At 40.3% G+C, this 22,306-nt stretch overlaps 2 protein-coding genes across 4 annotated transcripts in view; both read left to right on the top strand.

The window, feature by feature from the left end:
* The first annotated feature begins 479 nt into the window (after positions 1–479).
* LOC122084042 (lysine-specific histone demethylase 1 homolog 3-like) lies at positions 480–17,637 on the top strand. 3 transcript variants are annotated; one of them, XM_042652039.1, is made up of 9 exons: positions 480–729; positions 847–3,805; positions 11,231–11,372; positions 11,627–13,912; positions 14,101–14,194; positions 14,725–15,224; positions 15,716–16,432; positions 16,565–16,639; positions 16,816–17,637. In XM_042652039.1, the coding sequence occupies exons 2-9, from the start codon at positions 969–971 to the stop codon at positions 16,879–16,881; spliced, it is 6,717 nt and encodes a 2,238-aa protein (XP_042507973.1). In that variant the 5' UTR covers positions 480–729; positions 847–968; the 3' UTR covers positions 16,882–17,637. The 3 variants fall into 3 exon arrangements, with proteins under 3 accessions (XP_042507973.1, XP_042507974.1, XP_042507972.1); XM_042652040.1 differs by having other exon boundaries at positions 850–3,805; XM_042652038.1 differs by having other exon boundaries at positions 1,002–3,805.
* Positions 17,638–19,573: 1,936 nt separating this feature from the next.
* The window catches only part of LOC122084298 (V-type proton ATPase 16 kDa proteolipid subunit), an 11,935-nt gene continuing 9,202 nt past the window's right edge, over positions 19,574–22,306 (top strand). Inside the window, exons 1-2 of the mRNA XM_042652428.1 lie at positions 19,574–19,819; positions 19,952–20,237. Of these exons, the coding sequence (XP_042508362.1) occupies positions 19,741–19,819; positions 19,952–20,237 (365 nt within the window). The 5' untranslated portion in view covers positions 19,574–19,740. The remainder of the gene's footprint in view (positions 19,820–19,951; positions 20,238–22,306) is intronic.

Genomic DNA, 22,306 nt, shown 5'->3' on the forward strand with positions numbered 1-22,306 from the left:
GTTGGATCCTCTGTTGTCCACGTGTCGTGTTTTGCATGTAGCAAAACAAGGAAAAACATGGATGAGAAAAACAGAGGATCTTGATCCGAGATAGTGTGGGGGATGATCACAGAGGAGCGAGATTGTCAGAGAATTCCAATAGGGTTGGAGAGAGAGAGAGAGAGTGTGTGTGTGTCATGGATAATTACAGGGGCGAGATTGCGAGAAAGTGGGATCGCCATACCAATGGGAGGTGCGCGATCAATTTTGGCAGTAAGGGTAAAGGAGAGAGAGTGTCAGGGACGATCACAGAGGAACGACATTGGGTCATAATTTCCCAGTAAGGGTAGAGGAGAGAGAGTGTCAGGGATGATCACGAAGGATTGAGACTGCGAGGGAGTTTCCCACTCTGGCATTGTGGAAAACATTTTCCTACGCACACATACACGTATAAATAAATAAATGGATAGAAATACTTATTGCACTCAGTCCAAAGGAGTAAGCATTTGCAGAGTAAGAGGAGATAAATAGGAACCACCATCTACAGAACTCCTGGAAACAAAAGTAAGCTCAAGGAGTACTTCGCGCGAGTAAGCCCATCCAAATTTTGTTTCTGAGCTCATCATTTAGACCGGCTAGGCCAAAACCATTTTCAATAGCCGTGGGATAGGCTAACGTGCGCACTTCTTCGGTTTCGACAGATCCATGTACGACACCATTACCGGAGCTTCAACGCTTGGACACACACAGGTGCGTCTATTCAAATCTCTTCTGCTCAAGCATAACTGAAACGGAACCTTCGGTTCTCTTTTTGTTCTTCTTCGTTTATTTGTTTTTTCAATAAAAAATTTTCAATTTTGTTTACAGTAGAAGAGAAACCCTCGACAGCACTTGCATGGAGAACTGAGTGTTTTGGAGGATCTATTTTGATTATTTTAGTTCGCTTATTATATCTTTGTGATGCGCGTTAAGATATTGGTATATGTTTGATGGTTTGTATTGGTTCTTTTGTGTGGTCGAAGAAAAAAAACCGTATGAACGATGAAGGTAATCTGTCTTCTAAGGAAGGGATGATAGGTGAGGGATTGTGTTCTGAATCAGCAGAAGGGTTGCATGTTGTGTCGGACTTCAGTGGTGCGTTAAGGTTGGAAGGAGAGTCGCTATCTTCTATAGCTAGGGCAGGGGATAACAATATGGATGGAGAAGGAAGTAAATCTGGTTCGAAGAGGAGATCCAAGAGTATTGAAGTTCGAGTCGATTCAGATGACGATGATGAACCCATTGGGTCTCTTTTTAAACAGAAGAGGCCTCGGAACCCTAAAAGGGCAAAGCCTGGATTAAATGGCGGGGAGGTTGGACAGGTAGAGGTTAGGGCAGAGAAGTCCATGGTTGAAGGTGTTGATTTTGGCGAGATGGACGATACATTGGCTAATTTCAGGAAGAAGTTGAAGGGTCCGAAGATGGGGAAAAATGGTGGATCTGTTAGGGTAAGGGGAAAGGATTCTGTTTTGAGAGTGGGGGTGAAGCTGGGTCAATCTTCTCTCAAGCCCTTGAAGGATGAATCTGTAGAAGCAAAATCACTGGAGAAGCTGGTCGAACAAAGCCTGACAACTGGTTTTGATGACTTGGATTTGCCTTTGAATGAGGGGTTGGAGAATAGGTCAAAAAGCCATGGTAAAAGATCTAGGGTTGTTTCAATTCCAAAGAAGGATAGAGTAAAGAACCAAGATGAAGGTTCCACTCATTCCTGTGATGGAAACGTAGAAGTTTCACTTTCTGCATTTGTTAGGAAGTCGCAGTCTGCTTCAGTCAGGAAAGCTCGGTCTTCTTCTATTTCGAAACATAGAGAGGAAACTAAAGCTTCTGGTGATGACTTGATTCAAGGCCCTGAGCTTTCAGAGGGTGTTTTATCCATGATTACCAGGAGATCACGGTCCAATTCAAGTACAAAGTCAACCAGGAAAATGGCCAAAGATGACAGCGGGATTGACATGGTTTCTATGAGTAGTCAAATAGATCCAGTTGTTCAAAAGGAGACTCTGGAAATTCAGAGATCTGGTGCCTGTACAAGTGTATCTAATGAGTCAATGCAAGAGGACTCATCATCTTGTTTAGCTCAAGAGCTTGCTTCTGCCCCTGAGATTGACATAGTGAGATGTAGTGATATTAAATATTATACATCCCCTCCAGAATGTCAATCAGTGAAACATGTTGAAGAAAAGCCTTTGACAGTCCATTACTTGGAAGGTGATAGAGAGACCCCTGGGAAGCATGATAAGTCAAAACAACTTTCTTGCGGTGCTTCTGAAGAATGTAGCAATGTCCAAGAGTCTTGCACTGCTTCCCTCCAAAATCTTATGGAGGAAACTCAGAGGTTGCAGGGTGCGTTAAAGCAGTGTTCAGAGGGGAAACACGGTGCTTGGGTGCATGACATTGTTGGAAAATCAAGCATCGAGTCTAACTCAAAACTGATGGAGAAGAATAGTGTGTTTGATGCTGAACGGTCAAACATTCCCGAAGATCTTCCATCATCTGTTGCTTCAAGGTCTGCTGAATTGAGCCTCAAATTGGATGCAGCTTTGGATGGAACTTCTGATGTCCTAAAGACAACTCAAAAAGCCGCTGGGTCTGATGATGAGTATGATCAGTTGGCTGGTGGTGTTCCAGAAATATGCCACTCAAGTGCAGTCCAGGAAGCTTGTTCTCTTTCCCTTCAAACGCCAGTAAAAGAAACTATAGTTTCTTGTTCTACAGATGATCGGTTGAAAAGGTCATTGGAGGAAACATGTAAAGAGAACACCATGGAACATAGTAATTGTTTGAACCAGCTTTCTGGAAGTACCTTCAATGAATTAAGTGATCGCAGTGAAAAGTTATCTTCTGCACCCTGCAAAACTCAGAATGGGGAAATGATGAGATCTACTGAACTATTACAGCCACCCAGTGAAAATTTGTTGAGTTCCTTAAGGAAGTTGGGGGACATCCCAAAACCTCAATACAGGCCTGAAGAATTTCCTGATGAGTTTTCAAAAGACCAGCTTGTTCAACTCCATCCATCTTCCTCTGCTTCTGGTTCAATGAGGAAAGAAGGAACACACAGACATTATGATGCTCCAAATCAAGCTCTGTATACGTCTGTGGACTGCTGCCATGATTCCATCTCTATGCGCACAGAAGAAACCTCTAGATCTGATTGTGGGTTAGGTCCGTTTTCTCTGCTTCTTGATGTGGTTACAAAATCCGATTCTTCCCTTGCTGTGAATCACAAGGAGGAAATGCCAGCCACTATAAATCCATTCTCTGATGGGCCTATGGTTGGTTCTGATACCTGTGTTGAGAAGAAAACTCAACATTTAGATGATGCCTTAAAAGTGATAAATGTTCCAAATAAAGATTCTCTCTGTGTAAAGGAAGAAGCCAAGGGAACCTGTTCTGCATCCATGCATCCACATGAGATATATCTAGATGATGCAGAAGTAGCACCTGTTCCCAAAAACAAGGATAAGAAACTTACACTGCAGCAGAGGGCCATACGCAAGATTAAAAAGCGTAGGCATAGGGATATGACTTATGAAGGGGATAATGATTGGCAGGTTCTTATGTGTGAGCAAGGTTTTTTCGAAAATGATCGTGTTCTTGATGGTGATCAGCCATCTAGAATCAAAGACAAGTCCAGTTCACCTTCACTTAACGTTTCAGAGGCTGACAGTGGAGTGGCAGTGGTGGCAGCAGGGTTGAAAGCTCGTGCAGCTGGTCCAGTTGAGAAAATTAAATTCAGGGAGGTCCTAAGACGCAGAGGTGGGCTTCAAGAGTACCTGGAATGCAGGTTTATTATCTTCTCTCATATCTAAAGCCATTTTACTCTTGAGGTTTTGCTTATTGTGTTGTAGTTGTTTTACATCTTTCAAGTTTGTTGGGATTATGATTTTTTGTTATTCAGACAAGCAAATTTCCTTCTTTATTGCTTTCAATTTTAGGGCAGTGATTTTTACAGCCAATTTTTGCTCCAAACAATTCATCTGTCTTGTGGCTGGGCAAAAGGTTCAATGTAGTGTCTGGAAGAATTGAAGTGTTAATAGTGCTGCTCTACTTCTGCTGACGTGGAATTTTATTTACTGCGGCTTAAGTCACTTTATATGCTATTTTACCTTGTTAGTAGTGGTAGGATGCATTGTCAATATCATTAATGTAAAACTAGAATCACAAGTGATCCTAATCCCAGGCAGGATCTGAAATTCTGTCTGAATAGAGAAGATGCTCTCCAAAAGGCTTGGTTCTAGCTTTCAAACACTCTCTCACAGAAAACAAATAAAAAGAAAATAAGAAAAGAAAGAGAATTCGATGGAGGGTTGAGAAGGGGGAAGTAGAAGGTTAGGTTTTGGGCATCTCACCAAACTGCATCCCACAGCACAATAGCATAAGCGATCTTTTTTTGTTTAACTCAAATCTGTCTTCTCATTATAATTGATGGGCTTTAAATAGGCTTACATTGCTTGGACACAAAGACATAATAAAAAAGGAAACTAAAGCTGAAAATAAAACCTTCTAATTTAACTTCTAACTTGCTAACCAAGTAAGAGTAAATTAGAAACTAACAACTAATGATAAAAAGGAAACTAACCTAAGTTACAAAATAGAAACTTCTTTGACTAACAAAATAGGAATCTAACTTGACTAACTTGCTCACTAAGAAAACAGAAACTAGAATATAAGATATTGACCCCAAATTACTGTCCATGTGAACAGTGTTTTCTGACTCTTGTTTTTGTCTTCGTCTTCAATCTTTGATCTACATCAATCATGGTTGGCTTAATTTATTTTTATTTTATCCTTTTAGCTTCTCTATTGACTGAGTAGGAGATGACATGCCTTGCATTAGCTTTTCCCACGTAATCCTGATCATTATATTTGTCTTATTTTGGATATTTAATAACTATGTTGAAAGAGGATAACATTGATGCAGATTCATGGTTGAACCTACTTAACCAGTCTGGCCATCCAGACCAAGATGAACCAGATCCCTATAAGTTTAATTTTGTTTATTTTAAATTATCTTGTAATCTTTCATTTTAGGGAATTTTAGACAAGATTAGTAGATACATGGGAGATTAGGTTGTATTTTCCAGTTTCCTTATTTGACTTGTAATGCAGCTCGGCGATGGAATTAGTTGCTATCTTTTGACTTGATTTTTATTTACTTCCTTTCTTGGTTAGAGATTAGATTAACAATCTTTTTTTAAGATTTGATTTGATTTTAGTTGCTATCTAGGTTTAGTTTCGATTTTTAATTAGCTTCCAAAATTATGTCATTATTTTTTCTTTAAATAGCTCTGTAATGGAGAAGAGTTTAGTTTTTAGAATTGAATGAAACTGAAATTAGATTTTGGATGAAATTATGGCTGCCGTGGGCTGCTTATCTCTTGTTCTCTTTCTCTGAAGGTCCCTCTCTAAACTATTCTCTTTTCCCTTCTTATCCTTTTTTTTTTTCCTTCCTACTACTCCTATTCTCTGTTGCTGTTATCGTTTCCTTGTTCTGGGCGGTAGTCACAGCCCCAGTTTAAAGGATCGACCTCTTTTTCCTTTAAGGTTGCTGGACTGAGCTTTTGGTTGAAGGAAGCCCTTCCCAAGGCGACTCTAACCCTTGAATATCAGGCCTGAAGGTGACTCCTGCTGTGAGAAACAAAAACCTGCAACTTAGGTTACCTAAACCTACCGCCAGATCTGTTTGTAGGCATTACAGCCCCTGTTTGCATTGTTGTTCTGAGGTATTTCCCATCTGAAATCAAGAGGCCCTTTAGTGAAGCATCATCGCCTGGAATCTCAGGCCTAATAGAGGGGATTTGAAGGAGATTTAGCCCCAACAAGCTGCTGGATTCTTCCGCCCCTGCTGGTTGTCCAAGGAAGAAGAAGAAAGACTCGTGAGTTGTGGTTTAAAGCCCTTTAACTTGGTTTTTCCCATTATACCCCTCAAACCCCTTAATTTTTGTCCTTTAGTATTTGTTCTTTTGTGTAAAAGTCCCTCTTTTGTTTTACCTCTATATTAATACCCTTTCCATTCCACCTTTATTTACTACTTACCCATGCCCAATAATTGCTTCCAAGACTACCCCTGGTCAATAATTCTAATCCCCTTCATATCCCATCAGTTACTTTAACCTCCTTTCATCCTTTTAAGATCCCTTTTATTTACAAGTCTGCCAATCCTTTTTAGGTTTCTTGTAATTACTAAACTGCCACCTCCCTTTAGTTTCATTTAATTACAGAACTGCCATTACTCCTTATATTTTGAATTTACTACTTTATTGTGGGCCCTAAGTGATCCGATTCTTGTTCTTGGAACCTGGATCCGCATCAAGTGGTATCAGAGCAAATTTTCCTGCAATTTTCTATCCATGGCAAGTCACGTCACCAATGCTGAGTTGCACAAATTGTATCGTGAGTTAGCCGAGAACCAACATAATACTGATGCTAGGCTTGAGAGGACTGAAGCTAAGTTTGACAAATTTATGGAAGAGATGATTGCCTTTATGAATTTATGAAGAGGTCCGACAAGCGAGTTGAAGAAGGATCCTCTACATTACCTCCTCAGCTCAACACTTTATGGATCGAAGATACACCTCAGAGGCAGCAACTTGATCCAGTTGTTCCCCAGGATGTTACCCGGCAATTTTCTGACAGAGATTATGGCATCAAAGTTGAGGTTCCGGAGTTTAGTGGTGAAAAGGGACCTGAGGAATTTCTTGATTGGCTTACCAAAGTGGAGAGAATTTTTGCGTATAAATCTCTTCTAAACGTGAAGAAGTGTGAATTCATCATCACCAAGTTTATTGGGTATTGTTCATGGTGGGATGATGTATTACATGCAAGGTTTGTTAGAAGACTTGGACCCGTTACCAATTGGGAGGTCATGAAGCAAATCCTGACTGAAAAATTTGTTCCTCTTAATTATGAAAAAGTAATGTTCCATAAATTACTTAACTTGCAACAAGGGAACAAAAATGTGGATTCCTACACCCTCGAATTTCACAAACTGTCTTTAAGGTGTTGACTTTAGGAAACAGACCAACAATAGGTGATGCGATATATCAGTGGGTTAAGTATTGAGATTCGACTTGAGTTGGCTAACACTGATTTCAGGTCTGTTGATGTGGCAGTGGCTCATGCCAAGATAGCTAAAGAGAAGTCCATTTATTGGAAGGGTATGCTCAAGACTTCTTCAGTTTATAGATCTCCACCACGTATGGAGGAAAAGAAGCCTAAAGCTCGCAGAGTTGAAGAGAAAATGTTAGAGTTCAACAAGGATAGTGTTGGGGTGAAGAATATCATATGCTATAGTTGTGGTGAGAAGGGTCACTAATCCAACAAGTGTCCCAACATGACTCGTTCTGTGAACGTAGCAGAGAAGTAGCCGACAGAGAAGAGTGAAGATGAATCTCATTTATATCCTTATCCCCTCAAGGACGATGATATTGTTACTGATGAAGATGAGGATGTAGAAGCTCATTCAGCTAGCCTTTCATCTTTTTCGAATAGACTAGTTGATAAGGCTCCTCTCTTCAGACAGAAGGGTACTCTCCTACACGGCTCTAACCCTATTGATGTTCATGCAGTTGTTGATACTGGGGCAGAAGCAAATTTTACATCTGCTGAATTTGTTCGAGCACACAACCTTCCACAAAAGCAGTTTTTTAAGAAGATTCACGTGCAAGGTTTTGGACCCACAGCTCGAGAAGAGGCCACTGCAGTTGTTCGAGTACACTTACAGTTTGGGCCACTACAGTACCATGTGACTTGCTTGGTCACCCCATTGGCACATTGCGACATTCTTCTAGGGCGACTTTGGCAGCGACATGCAGGCATTCTCTATGATGGCGCACGGAACACCATCAAGGTGAAGCAAGGAGGTTGTATGTACTTAATGAGGCCACATGCATTATCAGACATGCCACGTCGTCGACTGACTCCTGCTCCAGTGATACGTCGACCTATTCTCCCGCCTCTTGGTGTTATGTTCTCCATCTTCTGTTTCGAGATACGTGCCACCTCATCAGCGAGCAACTTACAAGGGTATCTTGGGAGCACGACCTAACTCGACAGAGTCGAGTTCTTTTAAGACCAGGAGAGTTGATGCAGTTTGGCGATGGAATTAGTTGCTATCTTTTGACTTGATTTTTATTTACTTCCTTTATTGGTTAGAGATTAGATTAACAGTCTTTTATTTAGATTTGATTTTTATTTTAGTTGCTATCTAGGTTTAGTTTCCATTTTTAATTAGCTTCCAAAATTATGTCATTGTTTTTTCTTTAAATAGCCCTGTAATGGAGAAGAACTCAGTTTTTAGAATTGAATGAAACTGAAATTAGATTTTGGATGAAATTATGGCTGCTGTGGGCTACTTATCTCTTGTTCTCTTTCTCCGAAGGTCCCTCTCTAAACTATTCTCTTTTCCCTTCTTATCTTTTTTTTTCTCCTTCCTATTACTCCTATTCTCTGTTGCTGTTATCGTTTCCTTGTTCTGGGCGGTAGTCACAACCCCAGTTTAAAGGATCGACCTCTTTCTCCTTTACGGTTGCTGGACTGAGCTTTTGGTTGAAGGAAGCCCTTCCCAAGGCGACTCTAACCCTTGAATATCAGGCCTGAAGGTGACTCCTGCTGTGAGAAACAAAAACCTGCAACTTAGGTTACCTAAACCTACCGCCAGATCTGTTTGTAGGCATTACAACCCCTTTTTGCATTGTTGTTCTGAGGTATTTCCCATCTGAAATCAAGAGGCCCTTTAGTGAAGCATCATCGCCTGGAATCTCAGGCCTAATAGAGGGGATTTGAAGGAGATTTAGCCCCAGCAAGCTGCTGGATTCTTCCGTCCCTGCTGGTTGTCCAAGGAAGAAGAAGAAAGACTCGTGAGTTGTGGTTTAAAACCCTTTAACTTGGTTTTTCCCATTATACCCCTCAAACCCCTTGATTTTTGTCCTTTAGTATTTGTTCTTTTGTGTAAAAGTCCCTCTTTTGTTTTACCTCCATATTAATACCCCTTCCATTCCACCTTTATTTACTACTTACCCATGCCCAATAATTGCTTCCAAGACTACCCCTGGTCAATAATTCTAATCCCCTTCATATCCCATCAGTTACGTTAACCTCCTTTCATCCTTTTAAGATCCCTTTTATTTACAAGTCTGCCAATCCTTTCTGGGTTACTTGTAATTACTAAACTGCCACCTCCCTTTAGTTTCAGTTAATTACAAAACTGCCATTACTCCTTATATTTTGAATTTATTACTTTATTGTGGGCCCTAAGCGATCCGATTCCTGTTCTTGGAACCTGGATCCGCATCAACTTGTTTCCTTAATTAGTTGGGTTTCTTTTTTTATATAGCTTGTACCTACGGTGGAGTTTCAGATTAGAGTTTGAAAATGAGTTTTTTCTTGGTTGAGTGTGCACCTGCGTGGCTTGGCAGCTTGGCTGTCGTCCCTTTTCTCCCCCCTCTCATCTCTTCTTCTTTCGCTCCCCTCCACCTGCAAGACCTTTCTTCTTCTTCATTCTCCTGTTTCTCCTTTATTTTCCTTCTTTTTCCCTCCCTGTTCTGTTTGACGTTACCGGCGACCACACACGTAGTTGCATTGAACCCCTTTAATATTTTTCCTTTCCCTCTCAGGTTGTGGGAATAAACACCTTACCATAGGATGATTCACCCCTTGGAACTTCAGCACCTAATATCCACCCTGCTATAAGAAATAGATCTGGAATCTCAGCTGGATATACCATTACCGTCAGGCAAGGTTTGTGGAATTTCTTGTTGACTTTGGACCTGAGAACTAGTTGTTTGATGAATCGATAAAAGAAAACAGTGGGTTAAGAGTGCCCTTTTAAAATTTCAGGTTGGTTGGGTTTCATATAAGGGTGTTCCTTCACTCGAAAAAGATTCTGGTTTTCCGTCCTGGGTACTCATTCGAAGGTAGAATATGACTTCAAGTTGTATTTTATTTAACACTTTATGACCTTATTTCCAGAAATACCCTCCCTTTTATCCCTAATCTTCCTTTGTCCTTTAATTACTTTTGACTCCAAGTTTTTCCTTAGCCTTTTAACTTTAATTCCCTTCTAATCCCTTCCCCTGATCTAACTATTAAGTTACCCTTTAGGATTCTGGTTGTTCACTCACCCTTTGCAACGTTAATATATTTACAGTTTTGGCATTGCCTTTCTACTATTGGTTAGTTTACACTTGGGTGGGCCCATGGTGACCCAACTTGCATTTTTGACCCTGGGATCGCATCAAACAGTCGACATTCTGGTTAAAGAGAAGGATTTGGTGGCCATACAAAATTAGGGAGTAATGTATTATGGTGGCTATACAGAAATAGGGAATTATGAATTATGCCTAAAAGAGACTGTTAGTCACTCGTTACGATTGATATAAAAAAGGACAAATAAGGACTAAAAAAAAAAGGTTCCTCCATGCTTGTATCTAGCACAACACCATTATCCCCTAGGGAGATCTAAGACATTGGTAGGCTCTGGGCATTACGTAAGAGATGCTATTAGAAGCCTAAAAACACAATTGTTTATTTGAGTAAGCTATATGGCGAAAGACCATTGACTAAACAGTATCCTTCTAGAAGATTTGAGATTTTTTAATTATAGTGGTTGACTAATTCATTTAGTAACGGTTAAGTTGCACTATTGCAACATGTTGGTCACAGGTTCAAAACTTTGAAACAGCCTCTTCTGCGAAGCAGGGGGTAAGGCTGCGTACACTTGCCCCTCTCAGACCTTGCAGTAGCGGGAGCGGGTTGCCCTTGCTCTTGCTTGTGGTTGACTAATTCATTTTCTTCCCCTTTTGCTTCAAAATTCACATGTGTGGTTGAAATTGAAGAGTGAAATGTCCATGTTTTTCAGATAAATTAGGTACTGCAAATTTATTAAAAAAAGTAGGTAATGTAAGAATGCGTGTATGAATGATATAAACTAGGTCAAACTTATGCATTAACATGCAAATGCATGAAGTACGCATGTATAGGTGTATATAAACTAGGTCAAATGCATGGGTTAACATGAAATGCATCAACATTAAGAACTGTTGATGCACTTGCGATGATTTTATTGATGGAAGTTGGCGAGAATCATGGAAACTTCACTTCGTTAGATGTTTATTGAGAAATGCATGTTGATGGTTGAGACATCAAGACTATATATGGTGTACTTTAAATTTCTGATCTGTAGTTTGATCAACAAATCATTGTTCGGCAGGAATCTAATCTTAGGCCTTTGGAGCAAAGATATGAGTCGCATCTTGCCTCTTATAGACTGTGGAGTTACTGATGTTCCTTCCAAGGATGAGACGCCGCGTGCATCTCTCATTAGGGAAATATATTCATTTTTGGACCAGAATGTAAGTTTATTGCTTTGTTAATGGTCTTTTTTATTTATTTTATGTTTTTAATAATTCATGAATATGGATTGGATTTGGTGAGTTTTAATATGGTGATTATATTGCTACTTTTTTTTTTCCTGCTTCTTTTGGTCTCTTTCTCATGCTTAAGCCTCTCAATGGTCTTTGATTGAACTTAAACTGTTTTAGGGGTATTGATTCTCATCTTTTGTAGTCTTCTGGCTTAGTTGCAAGCACTGACAAGTCTTGAACAGGGTTATATCAATGTCGGAATTGCTTCTGAAAAGGGTAAAGCTGACCCTCATGCTAATGCCCGTTATAAACTTTCAGAAGAAAAGATACCGGATGAAAGGCTTGGGGCTCAGGTTGCTGATTCAGAGGATGGAGTCGCCTTCATTCTTGGTCAGCTTAAGTGTTCTGAAAATCTCAGCGAGTTGAAGAATAATGTGTTACTTGACGATGCAAAACTGATCTCAGAAGCCACCGACATTGGAAAGCCGCATGTGCCAACCATGGGACATGAATTATCTAATCTGGAGTCAGAAGAACACCTTATTGATAATGACAATGCGAATGGTTGTGTTGATGCTGTGAGTTTTGATACATCTTGTGATATAGTGGATGGTGGACCAGATTCTATTTTAGCTACAGAGCTGTTAAGGGACTCATCTGGGGTTAAATCTGCTGTAATCCACCCTGTAGAGGTAAATGATGGCATGCAATGTGATTCAGAATCTTGCAAGAGAATCATTGTTGTGGGAGCTGGCCCTGCTGGCTTGACTGCAGCTCGTCATTTGCAGCGCCAAGGCTTCTCTGTTACAGTGCTTGAAGCTAGAAATAGGATGGGGGGTCGTGTTTATACGGACCGTTCATCTCTTTCTGTCCCTGTGGATCTTGGGGCCAGCATTATTACTGGTGTTGAGGCTGATGTGGCTACTGAAAGAAGACCAGATCCATCCTCGTTGATCTGTACTCAGTTGGGCCTTGAGTTGACTGTATTGAATAGCGACTGCCCACTTTATGATATTGTAACAGGTCAGAAAGTACCTGCAGATTTGGATGAAGCCCTTGAAGCAGAGTTTAACAGCCTACTTGATGACATGCTAGTTCTTGTTGATCAGAAGGGTGAGCTCGCAACGCAGATGTCACTTGAGGATGGGTTAGAATATGCCCTAAGGAGGCGCCGTATGGCTCGACCAGTTTCAGATGCTGAAAATCTTGAGTTGCATACTTCAGTGAATGCTTCCACTGAAAATGGAAGATGCTGTTTTACTAATGACCACCCGGATAAATTCAAGTCTAAAGATGAGATTTTGAGTCCTCTTGAGAGGAGAGTAATGGATTGGCACTTCGCCAACTTGGAGTATGGTTGTGCTGCTCTGCTCAAGGCAGTGTCTCTTCCTCACTGGAATCAGGATGATGTTTATGGAGGATTTGGAGGGGCACATTGTATGATCAAAGGGGGTTACAGCACTGTCATTGAATCTTTAGGGAAAGGGGTCGATATTCTCTTGAATCATGTTGTGAAGGAAATCTCTTATAGGACAAGAGACTCAAGAGAAGATAGTGAAAAGTGGAGTAAAGTTAAAGTATCCACCTCAAATGGTAGGGAGTTTGTAGGGGATGCAGTTTTGATCACTGTGCCTTTGGGGTGCTTAAAAGCAGATACCATAAAATTTTCTCCAGCCCTGCCAGATTGGAAGAAATCTTCCATTCAAAAGCTTGGTTTTGGTGTCCTTAACAAAGTGGTCTTAGAATTTCCAAAAGTCTTTTGGGATGATTCTGTTGATTACTTTGGAGCAACCGCTGAGGAAACAGATCGAAGGGGTCAAAGCTTTATGTTCTGGAATGTGAAGAAGACAGTTGGAGCTCCTGTTCTTATAGTCCTTGTGGTTGGTAAGGCAGCATTAGATGGTCGAGATGTGAGCTCATATGATCATGTTAATCATGCTGTTATGGTTCTCCGAAGACTTTTTGGGGAGGCCAAAGTACCTGATCCAGTTGCATCGGTTGTGACAAATTGGGGCAAGGATCCTTTTAGCCGTGGCGCTTATTCCTATGTTGCTATAGGGTCATCAGGGGAGGATTATGATGTGTTGGGTAGGCCTGTTGGGAACTGTTTATTTTTCGCTGGCGAAGCTACCTGCAAGGAGCATCCAGACACCGTTGGTGGTGCTATGTTGAGTGGCTTACGTGAGGCCGTACGCATAATCGACATCCTGAGCACTGGAAATGATCATACAGCGGAAGTGGCAGAAATGGAAGCTTCACAGAGACAGTCAGAGAGTAAAGGAAATGAAGTTAAAGATATGCTGAGGAGACTTGATGCAGTGGAACCCTCTGGTGTCGTATACAAGAGCTCATTGGATGGAGCTCAGATGTTGACCAAGGAGTCTTTGCTTAAGGATATGTTCTTTAATGCCAAGACTAATGCAGGACGTTTACGGTTGGCCAAGGAATTATTGAATCTTCCCGTTGAAGTTCTGAAGTCCTTTGCTGGGATTAAAGAAGGACTTAGCACACTCAACTCATGGATACTGGTAGGTTGTTATCCATATTTTTTGCTATTGTTTATTGTATGATTGAGTCTAGTTGGAGTATTTAGTATTGCACCTATGCTCCCCTCCCCTTTTCTCGTCTTCTCTTCCTTCTTCTTTTTCCACTCTTTGTTGATGCTTTCTTCTGCAAAATAAAAATTTCTGAGCCAATGTTCTCTCAATTACAACAGGATTCGATGGGAAAAGATGGAACCCAACTGCTGCGACATTGTGTTCGTCTGCTTGTGCTTGTGTCGACTGATCTACTTGCTGTCCGTTTATCGGGTAAGTGTGTTTATAGTTATTTTGTTTAGGTGAAACATGAAAACTAAGCATTGGGCTCTTGGTTCGAGTGTTTGACTGCTTTATCTTCTTTAGACCAATATATTGTTCTTTCACTATGTTAAATGGATATGGGTGTGGATAACGAAATCGAACAGGAGCACTTCTGCTTAAATTCCTTCAGCAATTTTGGCTCCCTATTTTTGCTTCTTCTTCTTCTTCCTCTCTCTGTCTCTGTCTGTGTCTCTGTCTGTCTGTCTGTCTGTCTCTCTCTCTCTCTCTCTCTCACACACACACACACACACACACATACACACACACACAGAGCACGTATTCTCTCTCACACCCTGAGTTGGTGCTGTTGGTGTTTACATGGGTCAGAAGTGTTTAGGGAACACAGCCATTTTGAATACTGCATTGTAGTTCTCCTCTCCCACCCAGAGTCTCTAAAACAGTGTATTTTAATTTTATCGATACTGGGAATACTTATGGCAACTTAATAAGATCTTTTGCTATCCCTTTTGCTGGTTTAGGTATAGGAAGGACTGTGAAGGAGAAAGTCTGTGTACATACTAGCCGTGACATTCGTGCTGTGGCAAGTCAGTTGGTCAGCTTATGGATTGAAGTGTTCCGCAAGGAAAAGGCTGCTAATGGCGGATTGAAATTGCTGAGGCAAGCAACTGCTCTGGATTCATCAAAGGCAAAGTCATCAAAAGACTCAAGTTCAGGGAAACCACCTTTATGCAATACTCATGGCACAGCTGATGATAGAGGGGCCATTGAGGTTCCTTCGTCAGGAGGAAGTCATTCTCTTTCCAATGTAAATAGTAAGAACAATAAGAAGATGAACTGCAAACCATCCAAATTGGAAACAGTTACTGACTCAAAATCAGAGGTTTCATCACGATCAGAAGGTGTTGTACAGCGGTTGGATCCTAAGGTGGGGGAAAGCTGTGTTGCCATGTCTGAAGAAGAAGCTGCTGCCTTTGCAGCTGCTGAAGCTGCTCGTGCTGCTGCTCTTGAAGCTGCAAAGGTCTGGTTTTCCTTTTCTCCATTGTGTCCTACATACAAAGTAGTATAAATGGTAATTTATGAATATTGTTTGTTTCTCTGAAGGCCCAATTTTTTGAGAATATGGCACCCATGTTAAACATCCCTTGGTATAAGGGATTATTATTTGGATCACTAATCACTAGCTTGGTTCCTTTTGTGTGTGTGTGTGTTTTTTTTTTCTTTTTTAATGCATTGGATGAGATGGTCCTTATTATCTGATTATGTTGATATGTTCCTAAGATATCACCTTTATAATTTGTGTACAAGATTGGCCTTGGTGGTTTGGATGCAACCTTGTGTGCTGGTTGTGTTGCTATTATAGTTACAACAGTGGTGTATATGACTTCCCAGTACCCTAATACACACTATTTGATCCTCTCTTTTCAAATTCATTTTCTGTCCTCTCAGTTACTTTCACTGTGGACATGTGTTATATTTGTCTTCGAAATTAAGTGTTGCAGTATTTCGCAGGCATATGCGTCTTCAGAAGCAGACTGCAGCGCATTACGTGAGCTTCCGAAGATACCGTCATTTCACAAATTTGCTAGGCGTGAACAATATGCCCAAATGGATGACTCGGATCTTAGGAGAAAAAAGTGGTCAGGGGATGTTTTGGGAAGGCAAGATTGTATATCAGAAATAGACTCTAGGAATTGCAGAGTTAGGAACTGGTCTGTGGATTTCTCTGCCACCTGTGCCAACCTTGACAGTTCGAAAATGTCAGGTGACAACTATACACAAATGAGCTACTCAAATGAGGTTGCATATCAACTGAATCTCAGAGAGCATTCGGGGGAAAGTGTAGCCATCGATAGTAGCTTTACAAAGGCATGGGTTGACACTGCTGGTGGTGGAGGGGTGAAGGACTATCTTGCCATCGAGAGGTGGCAGTCCCAAGCAGCAGCTGCTGATTTGGATTTCTATCATTCAACTGGACAGGTTAGAGATGAGGAGGACTCAAACACAGCAACAAAACTGCACACTGAAAAGCATGAGAGACAGGCAGAAGAAAGCTCTGTTTCACAACTCTCCGAAAACAAGCTGTTGGTGGAAAATCAGCGAAGAGGAGTGGAGCGTATTAAACAGGCTGTTGCTGATTATGTGGCATCATTGCTCATGCCTCTATACAAAGCAAGGAAGCTTGATAAGGAAGGTTACAAGTCAATAATGAAGAAAAGTGCAACTAAGGTTCTGTTGATGACCATTGTACTAGCTATTATCTTTTCTTGGATGCCTCTGGATGATATTTTTGTCCCTAACATGGGGGGGTTTTAATTGCCTATTTCGCCCTCATGTTAATTTTTTCTTTGGTCTGGTCAGGTTATGGAGCAGACAACAGATGCAGAGAAAGCAATGACCGTTTCTGAGTTCCTCGACTTAAAGAGGAGGAACAAGGTATCCTTTTAATATGTTTCTGTGGTTATTTTGATTTAAATGGGGCTCATTATTTCTCTTGCCTTTCCCCTTTTTGGTTTTGTATGTTCTATTATGCTGAAAATAATTTCTAGACCCCTACTGGATTCTCTCTTTGGGTGCGAGCATGTCAATATGTTCTATTTATGAAATTGCAGATTCGTCCCTTTGTGGACAAGTTGATTGAGAGGCATATGGCGATGAACAAAGTTGCAAAATCATGAAAGTCTGAGGATTAATTGGGGATTGCCGATGGTATATGGGCACCCTTTTCCCTGATACATCAAGGTGTGCCCTCCGTTCCTTCTCAACCGCTTGAACGTGACATTTGTTGGAAGAGAGTGGGGTGTGTGTGGGGGTGGGCACTAGATTGCAACAGCAGATGGACATGTGCTTAAGATGCTGTATATAATCTGCCCTTGACTAGTCAACAACGATCCATTAACTGCTGTGCAACTTGAAAATGGGGGAAGGGCCTGTTTCTTCGAGATTCTATGCCTATTGCCCATTCATGCAGCATTGGTAGGTCCTTTCATTATGTGCAGAACTTTGGTCACTTGCAACTTTGGCCAGAGTCGTCTACAGCATGAAGGTGAAAGGTTGAGCACTAGACGCCTACCGTGTACACCAATATCAAGCTCTAGTCCGAGAAACGTTGGATTACTGGCAGCAGCAGTTTTTATACCCATCAGAAGTTTTTTTTTTTTGAGACAAGATTGAACCCTATTTTTTATCTAGGGGATTCTCAGACTAGAGTTAGATATTTTCTCTCCCATTTTTTAATTTAATTTTTGTACAGCTCAAAATTGTTTCTGACATAAACAACCTTCCTTTTAACAATTTTTTTTTAGGGGTAAAAGTTTCTGTTAACAATTTAACATGTTCTTTCTTGTGCCCTATGTAGACGGGTCTAAATTTCAGTAGTCTTTGTAACATTGTTTCTGGTTATAGAAGGAATGATCTGCATTAATTGGCTGCCAGACTAGAAGACTATTTGTTGCTTTTGCTTCTTCATTTTCTTCTTTGGACAGATTGCATGGATGATCATATTTTCTACCTCAATCTCACTGGTGCCTATTCTTCGTTGCTCGACAGTTTTGATGCTGGTAAGCTAGCTATCACCAGCAAGACATTGCTGCACATTTTGATTTTCTCATTTTAACTGTTTCCCGGATATGGGAAAGACATTGAATTGATCACTACATGTAGTCTTTATGTTCTACTAAAAATAATGTCCCAGCGAATTCAAACTGTATTTTTTTTAATTATAGACGAGGAAAATGTATCAGATCCTATATTCGAACTCAGGGGTTGTATTTTCATCTATTTATTTATTTATTTCATTTTTATGTTAAATTGAAATTGAAGGCTTAACCATTAGACCACCTAACCATCCCTCCCCACCAACCCCCAAAGAAGAAGGGCCTCATGGTCATGGTACCTCGTCGTGACATTGTGGTGCAGCTTTTCATCATCATTCTTCTTGGTATGGAGATGTCTTCTTTAGATGGTGAGGCCTGATGCTTATTTATTTGTTTTGGGTGCTCATATTGAAATTTAATGAAGTCTGTGTCTGTTTTGTTTAGAGGAGCTTTAGTTTTGTTCCAAGAGTCTGGAAGGGTGTACTTCCTGTTGTGAATAGACTTGGAACCCGAATCTTGCTATGTTCGGAACTTCAATTTCAGCGTTTTGTACAAAAACTGTGGGGTGTCACAACCATCGTTGGATCTAACAAACATGGCATATCTGAGAGCTTTCCCTCATGTATCTATATATAACCTGAGAATCCCAGCCAGTCTATATGATCTTTGAGATTGGTTGGTTGGTATGTGCTTCACTTGTCCAAAGAATGGCCGTTGATTGAGCAGGTTCAGCCATAAATTTGACAAAGTCAACATGTAACAGAATATTGTGTTGGCACATTGGACTACCCCAGAATTGGCGATGGTAAATGTGTGTAGATCCTTTGTAGCGCATTACATCATGTAGTGCAGATCCAAGGATTGGGAGCACCTTCAGTTGCTTGTTTGAGGGTTCTCAGCCTTTGGATGTACCGTATTACAAAGGACCCTGATCCCTATATAGATATATGTTTAGGAAGTGGGTTCCCTTCGTTGCCAGAGTACTAATCTTAGCGAGTGGAGAATAATTGGATTTGATCTTCAAGTTCTTCACCATTATTGAATGAAGATTTTTTAATTTTTTTTTTTTACTTGTGATGTGATTTTATGATTGAACTTTAAATTCTTCATTATTCTCACAACTTACATAGGGAAACTCACTTAGCCTAGGTTTTCTTTAAACACTTTATAGCAATGGTATACCAAGCAGTTTCTTTACGTCTTGAGTAATGATATTAAGGGGTTATCATCAGTGTTCCTATTTCTCTTGGCCTGTTGGGGTGCATGTTCGGGTCTTCCTAACTGTTGGATCTTTATTGCTGTTCATTACTCACCGTAGAGGATTTGAGTCATAAAGGATGATCAAAATCAGTTATAAAAACCCTAGAATTGGTATCTTAAATATGAGAACCTAATGATCTAATATTAAAAACTCTAAAATCGGCTGCTCCGAAATGTTTAAAAATAGGATCAATCACGACGGATGTCAATTTTTGTAAACAGTGACCATAGCACAAAAATAGGTGTAAAATATATTTTTTTATTCTCATTGTTTTACTAAAATAAAAATTGTTAATGTATGTTTTTTACAATTTTTTTATTTTTTTCGGTGTGAAATGGCTGGAATCAGGATCGGTCCCAGTCGATGATTGTTTTATTTAAATAAAAATTGGTAATGTATGTTTTTTATAATTTTTTTTTCCGGTGTGAAATGGCTGGAATCAGGATCGGTCCCGGTCGAATCACCGATCCGGTTTGTCGGTTTTATATAGATATTTGCTTTCGAAAGGGTGAAGGAAGTGTGATATAATAATATTCGAGGGGTCGATCGTCTCGTGAGCGATGATATAGAACTCTACACAGAGGAGGAAGAAGGATCTTGCGTCAATTCTCTGCGGACTAAAGAGAGTTCAACAATTCTCAGATCTGATCGTAGTTTATTTAAATCCTGACGCAGTAAAAATGTCGTCTACCTTTAGCGGCGATGAAACTGCTCCATTCTTCGGCTTCCTCGGCGCTGCAGCTGCCCTAGTTTTCTCCTGTAAGCAAACCTTAATCCTGATACTAGATCACACTCTCAAATCTTTTTCCTTGGTCTTATACCCTTTTGTGGATTTGGATTTTGCTTCTCTAAGTTTTTGATGTGGATCTGAGGTTTTGATTGCTGTCACAGGTATGGGAGCTGCTTATGGAACCGCAAAGAGTGGTGTTGGTGTGGCCTCCATGGGTGTTATGAGGCCAGAGCTTGTGATGAAATCGATCGTTCCTGTCGTTATGGCCGGAGTTTTAGGTATTTATGGCCTAATTATTGCCGTCATCATAAGTACTGGAATAAACCCCAAGGCCAAATCATATTACCTTTTTGATGGTTACGCACACCTTTCTTCTGGTCTTGCTTGTGGTCTCGCTGGACTCTCTGCTGGAATGGCGATTGGGATCGTTGGTGATGCTGGCGTTAGGTATCGTTCCTCCCTGATCTCTCTCTCTCTTTCTTTTCTGATTTCATTTTAATCATCAGGTATCGATTCTGCCTGTTGCAATTTATTTTTCTGGCTGTTCTCTGGTGATATGAATTTTTTATCCTTTTATCAAATGTTAATACATAGCCTTTGATCATGTTTGTCGCTACCGATGGATTTAAGTTTGTGCATTGAACACATTAAAGTCACATATTTAATGATCTGTTGCTGGATTTCTTCTCCTTTCTTTCTTTTCTTCGTTTCCTTTGATTGGACTTGATTATTTGTATTTGAAAGTTTTATCTTTCTGTTTCTGGGGCCTTGACCTTGAGGTCGGTCTTTAATGCTACTGTTAATCTTTTATTACTAAAGTGCTACTTTGGTTTCTATTTCGATAAACTTGTTCGGTGATGGCATTAAAACCATATTTGGGCATGTTTATTTGGTCATCATTAACTTTTAGTTGTCGTTTTGAGAAGCTTACATGTGATCTTAGGGAATTTGAATGAAAACCATAAAATTCCATCGTGGTTATTCCAAGTTGCTATCTAAAGTAAGGGATAGCTCAGATCTCATGATAGTGAAAATATTTTTAACACTAGTAGTGGAACTATTCCATTGTAAAATATTAAAGTTCTTCTCCCTTTTCTATAGTTCCTACTTCCTAGAACAGTTTAGGAACCGGAACCATATGTCCTGTTACTGATCAGGATTGGGACTTAGGTTTGGTTTGGTTTGGTTTGGTTAAACGGGCCAATTCCAGGATTGGCATCGTTGGTACTGGTATGGGTCCATCCAGAATCCCATGAATTATCCCAATTGGCATGTGTTTGATTAGATTTGAGAGTTGCAAGCTCAACCTACATCCAACTTTTGCTTAATTTTGGGCAGGTAGGAGTGATGCAGTTGCATGATGGACTTAGGGAAAAAAAAATATTTTGATTTGATTTTCTTTTGTTTTAGAAATAATTTCTTTTTAAAATTAGCTAGCTTCTAATTTTAGAATAGTTTCCATTAATTGTTTGATTTTTCCTTTATATTAGTCATGTAATGGATGAACTCAGTGGTTAGATTTGATTGAATTTGAGACAATATGTTTTGGTTGAAGTCGATGGCTGCCGTGGATGCTTTCTTTCTCCCCCTTTTCTAATATCTCCTATCCATCGCTCTCTTTATCTCTGCTATTTTCTTTTTTTTTTTCCCCCTCGAATTCTGTTTTCTCCCCCTTTTCTAATATCTCCTATCCATCGCTCTCTTTATCTTTGCTATTTTCTTCTTTTTTTTTCCCCCTCGAATTCTGTTTTCCCCCTTTCATCACTTTGTTTTGAATACTGAACACCCATTCGAGTGTTGTGGAAGACCTATTGAAGATCCACACATCAGCAACAAGTTTGAGGACCTGAAGACAGCTTGTTTTCCCTGATCGACGTTGGTTTTCTGCTAGGGTTTTGACCTGCTATTTGTCCTCTGTTTCTACCAAGCCTGTGGCCAGTTGCAGCCACACTTCTGGGTGACTATTGGAGGACCTAAGAGAGACTCGACCAGGAGAATGGAGGACTGGAAGGCCTTTTGAAGCTGCTGCTGAAATCTCCCTTGCGACATACTGATTCTACTACCCAGATCTGGTTCAGGTCCTTCGATCTCTTTGTTGCATACTACTCCAAGCTGAACATAGAGCTGTTGGAAGAGCAGGTTGTGGCGAAGCTTTGCCTAGAATATCGGACTCAGTCGACAGGTATCAACGATGTTCTCCTTCTGTTTCTGTTTCCCTATTCTGCCGCCTCTCTTGATAGTTGTCTAGAGGTTGAAGACAACCCCAATAGAATCGTGTTTTATTTTAGAGATACTTGTTTGATTTTACACTTAAGCCCCTATGACCTAAACCTGTGTTCTAATAAAACCTCCTTTAGTAATTCCAGAATGCCCCCCTCTTATTTTTCTATTCCAATTTGACCCTACTATTTATTTTTCTCTCTTTTAAGCTCTTGAAATTGTTTTTGAAATTACAAGAATACCCCTCAACCATTACATTGAGCTTCTTAGTCATTCTTGAGGGCCCTAAGTGATCC

The sequence above is a fragment of the Macadamia integrifolia genome, chromosome 7 (genome assembly GCF_013358625.1).
Source record: "Macadamia integrifolia cultivar HAES 741 chromosome 7, SCU_Mint_v3, whole genome shotgun sequence".
In the NCBI taxonomy this organism is placed as follows: Eukaryota; Viridiplantae; Streptophyta; class Magnoliopsida; order Proteales; family Proteaceae; genus Macadamia; species Macadamia integrifolia.

Excerpts from the sequence above, each read along its gene's own strand:
- LOC122084042 (XM_042652038.1), top strand. The coding sequence starts at position 685 with ATGTACGACACCATTACCGGAGCTTCAACGCTTGGACACACACAG. Across the intron at positions 730-1,001 it reads CAACGCTTGGACACACACAG|AAAAAAAACCGTATGAACGA; the intron begins GTGCGTCTATTC and ends GTGTGGTCGAAG. Across the intron at positions 13,913-14,100 it reads CACTCAACTCATGGATACTG|GATTCGATGGGAAAAGATGG; the intron begins GTAGGTTGTTAT and ends CAATTACAACAG.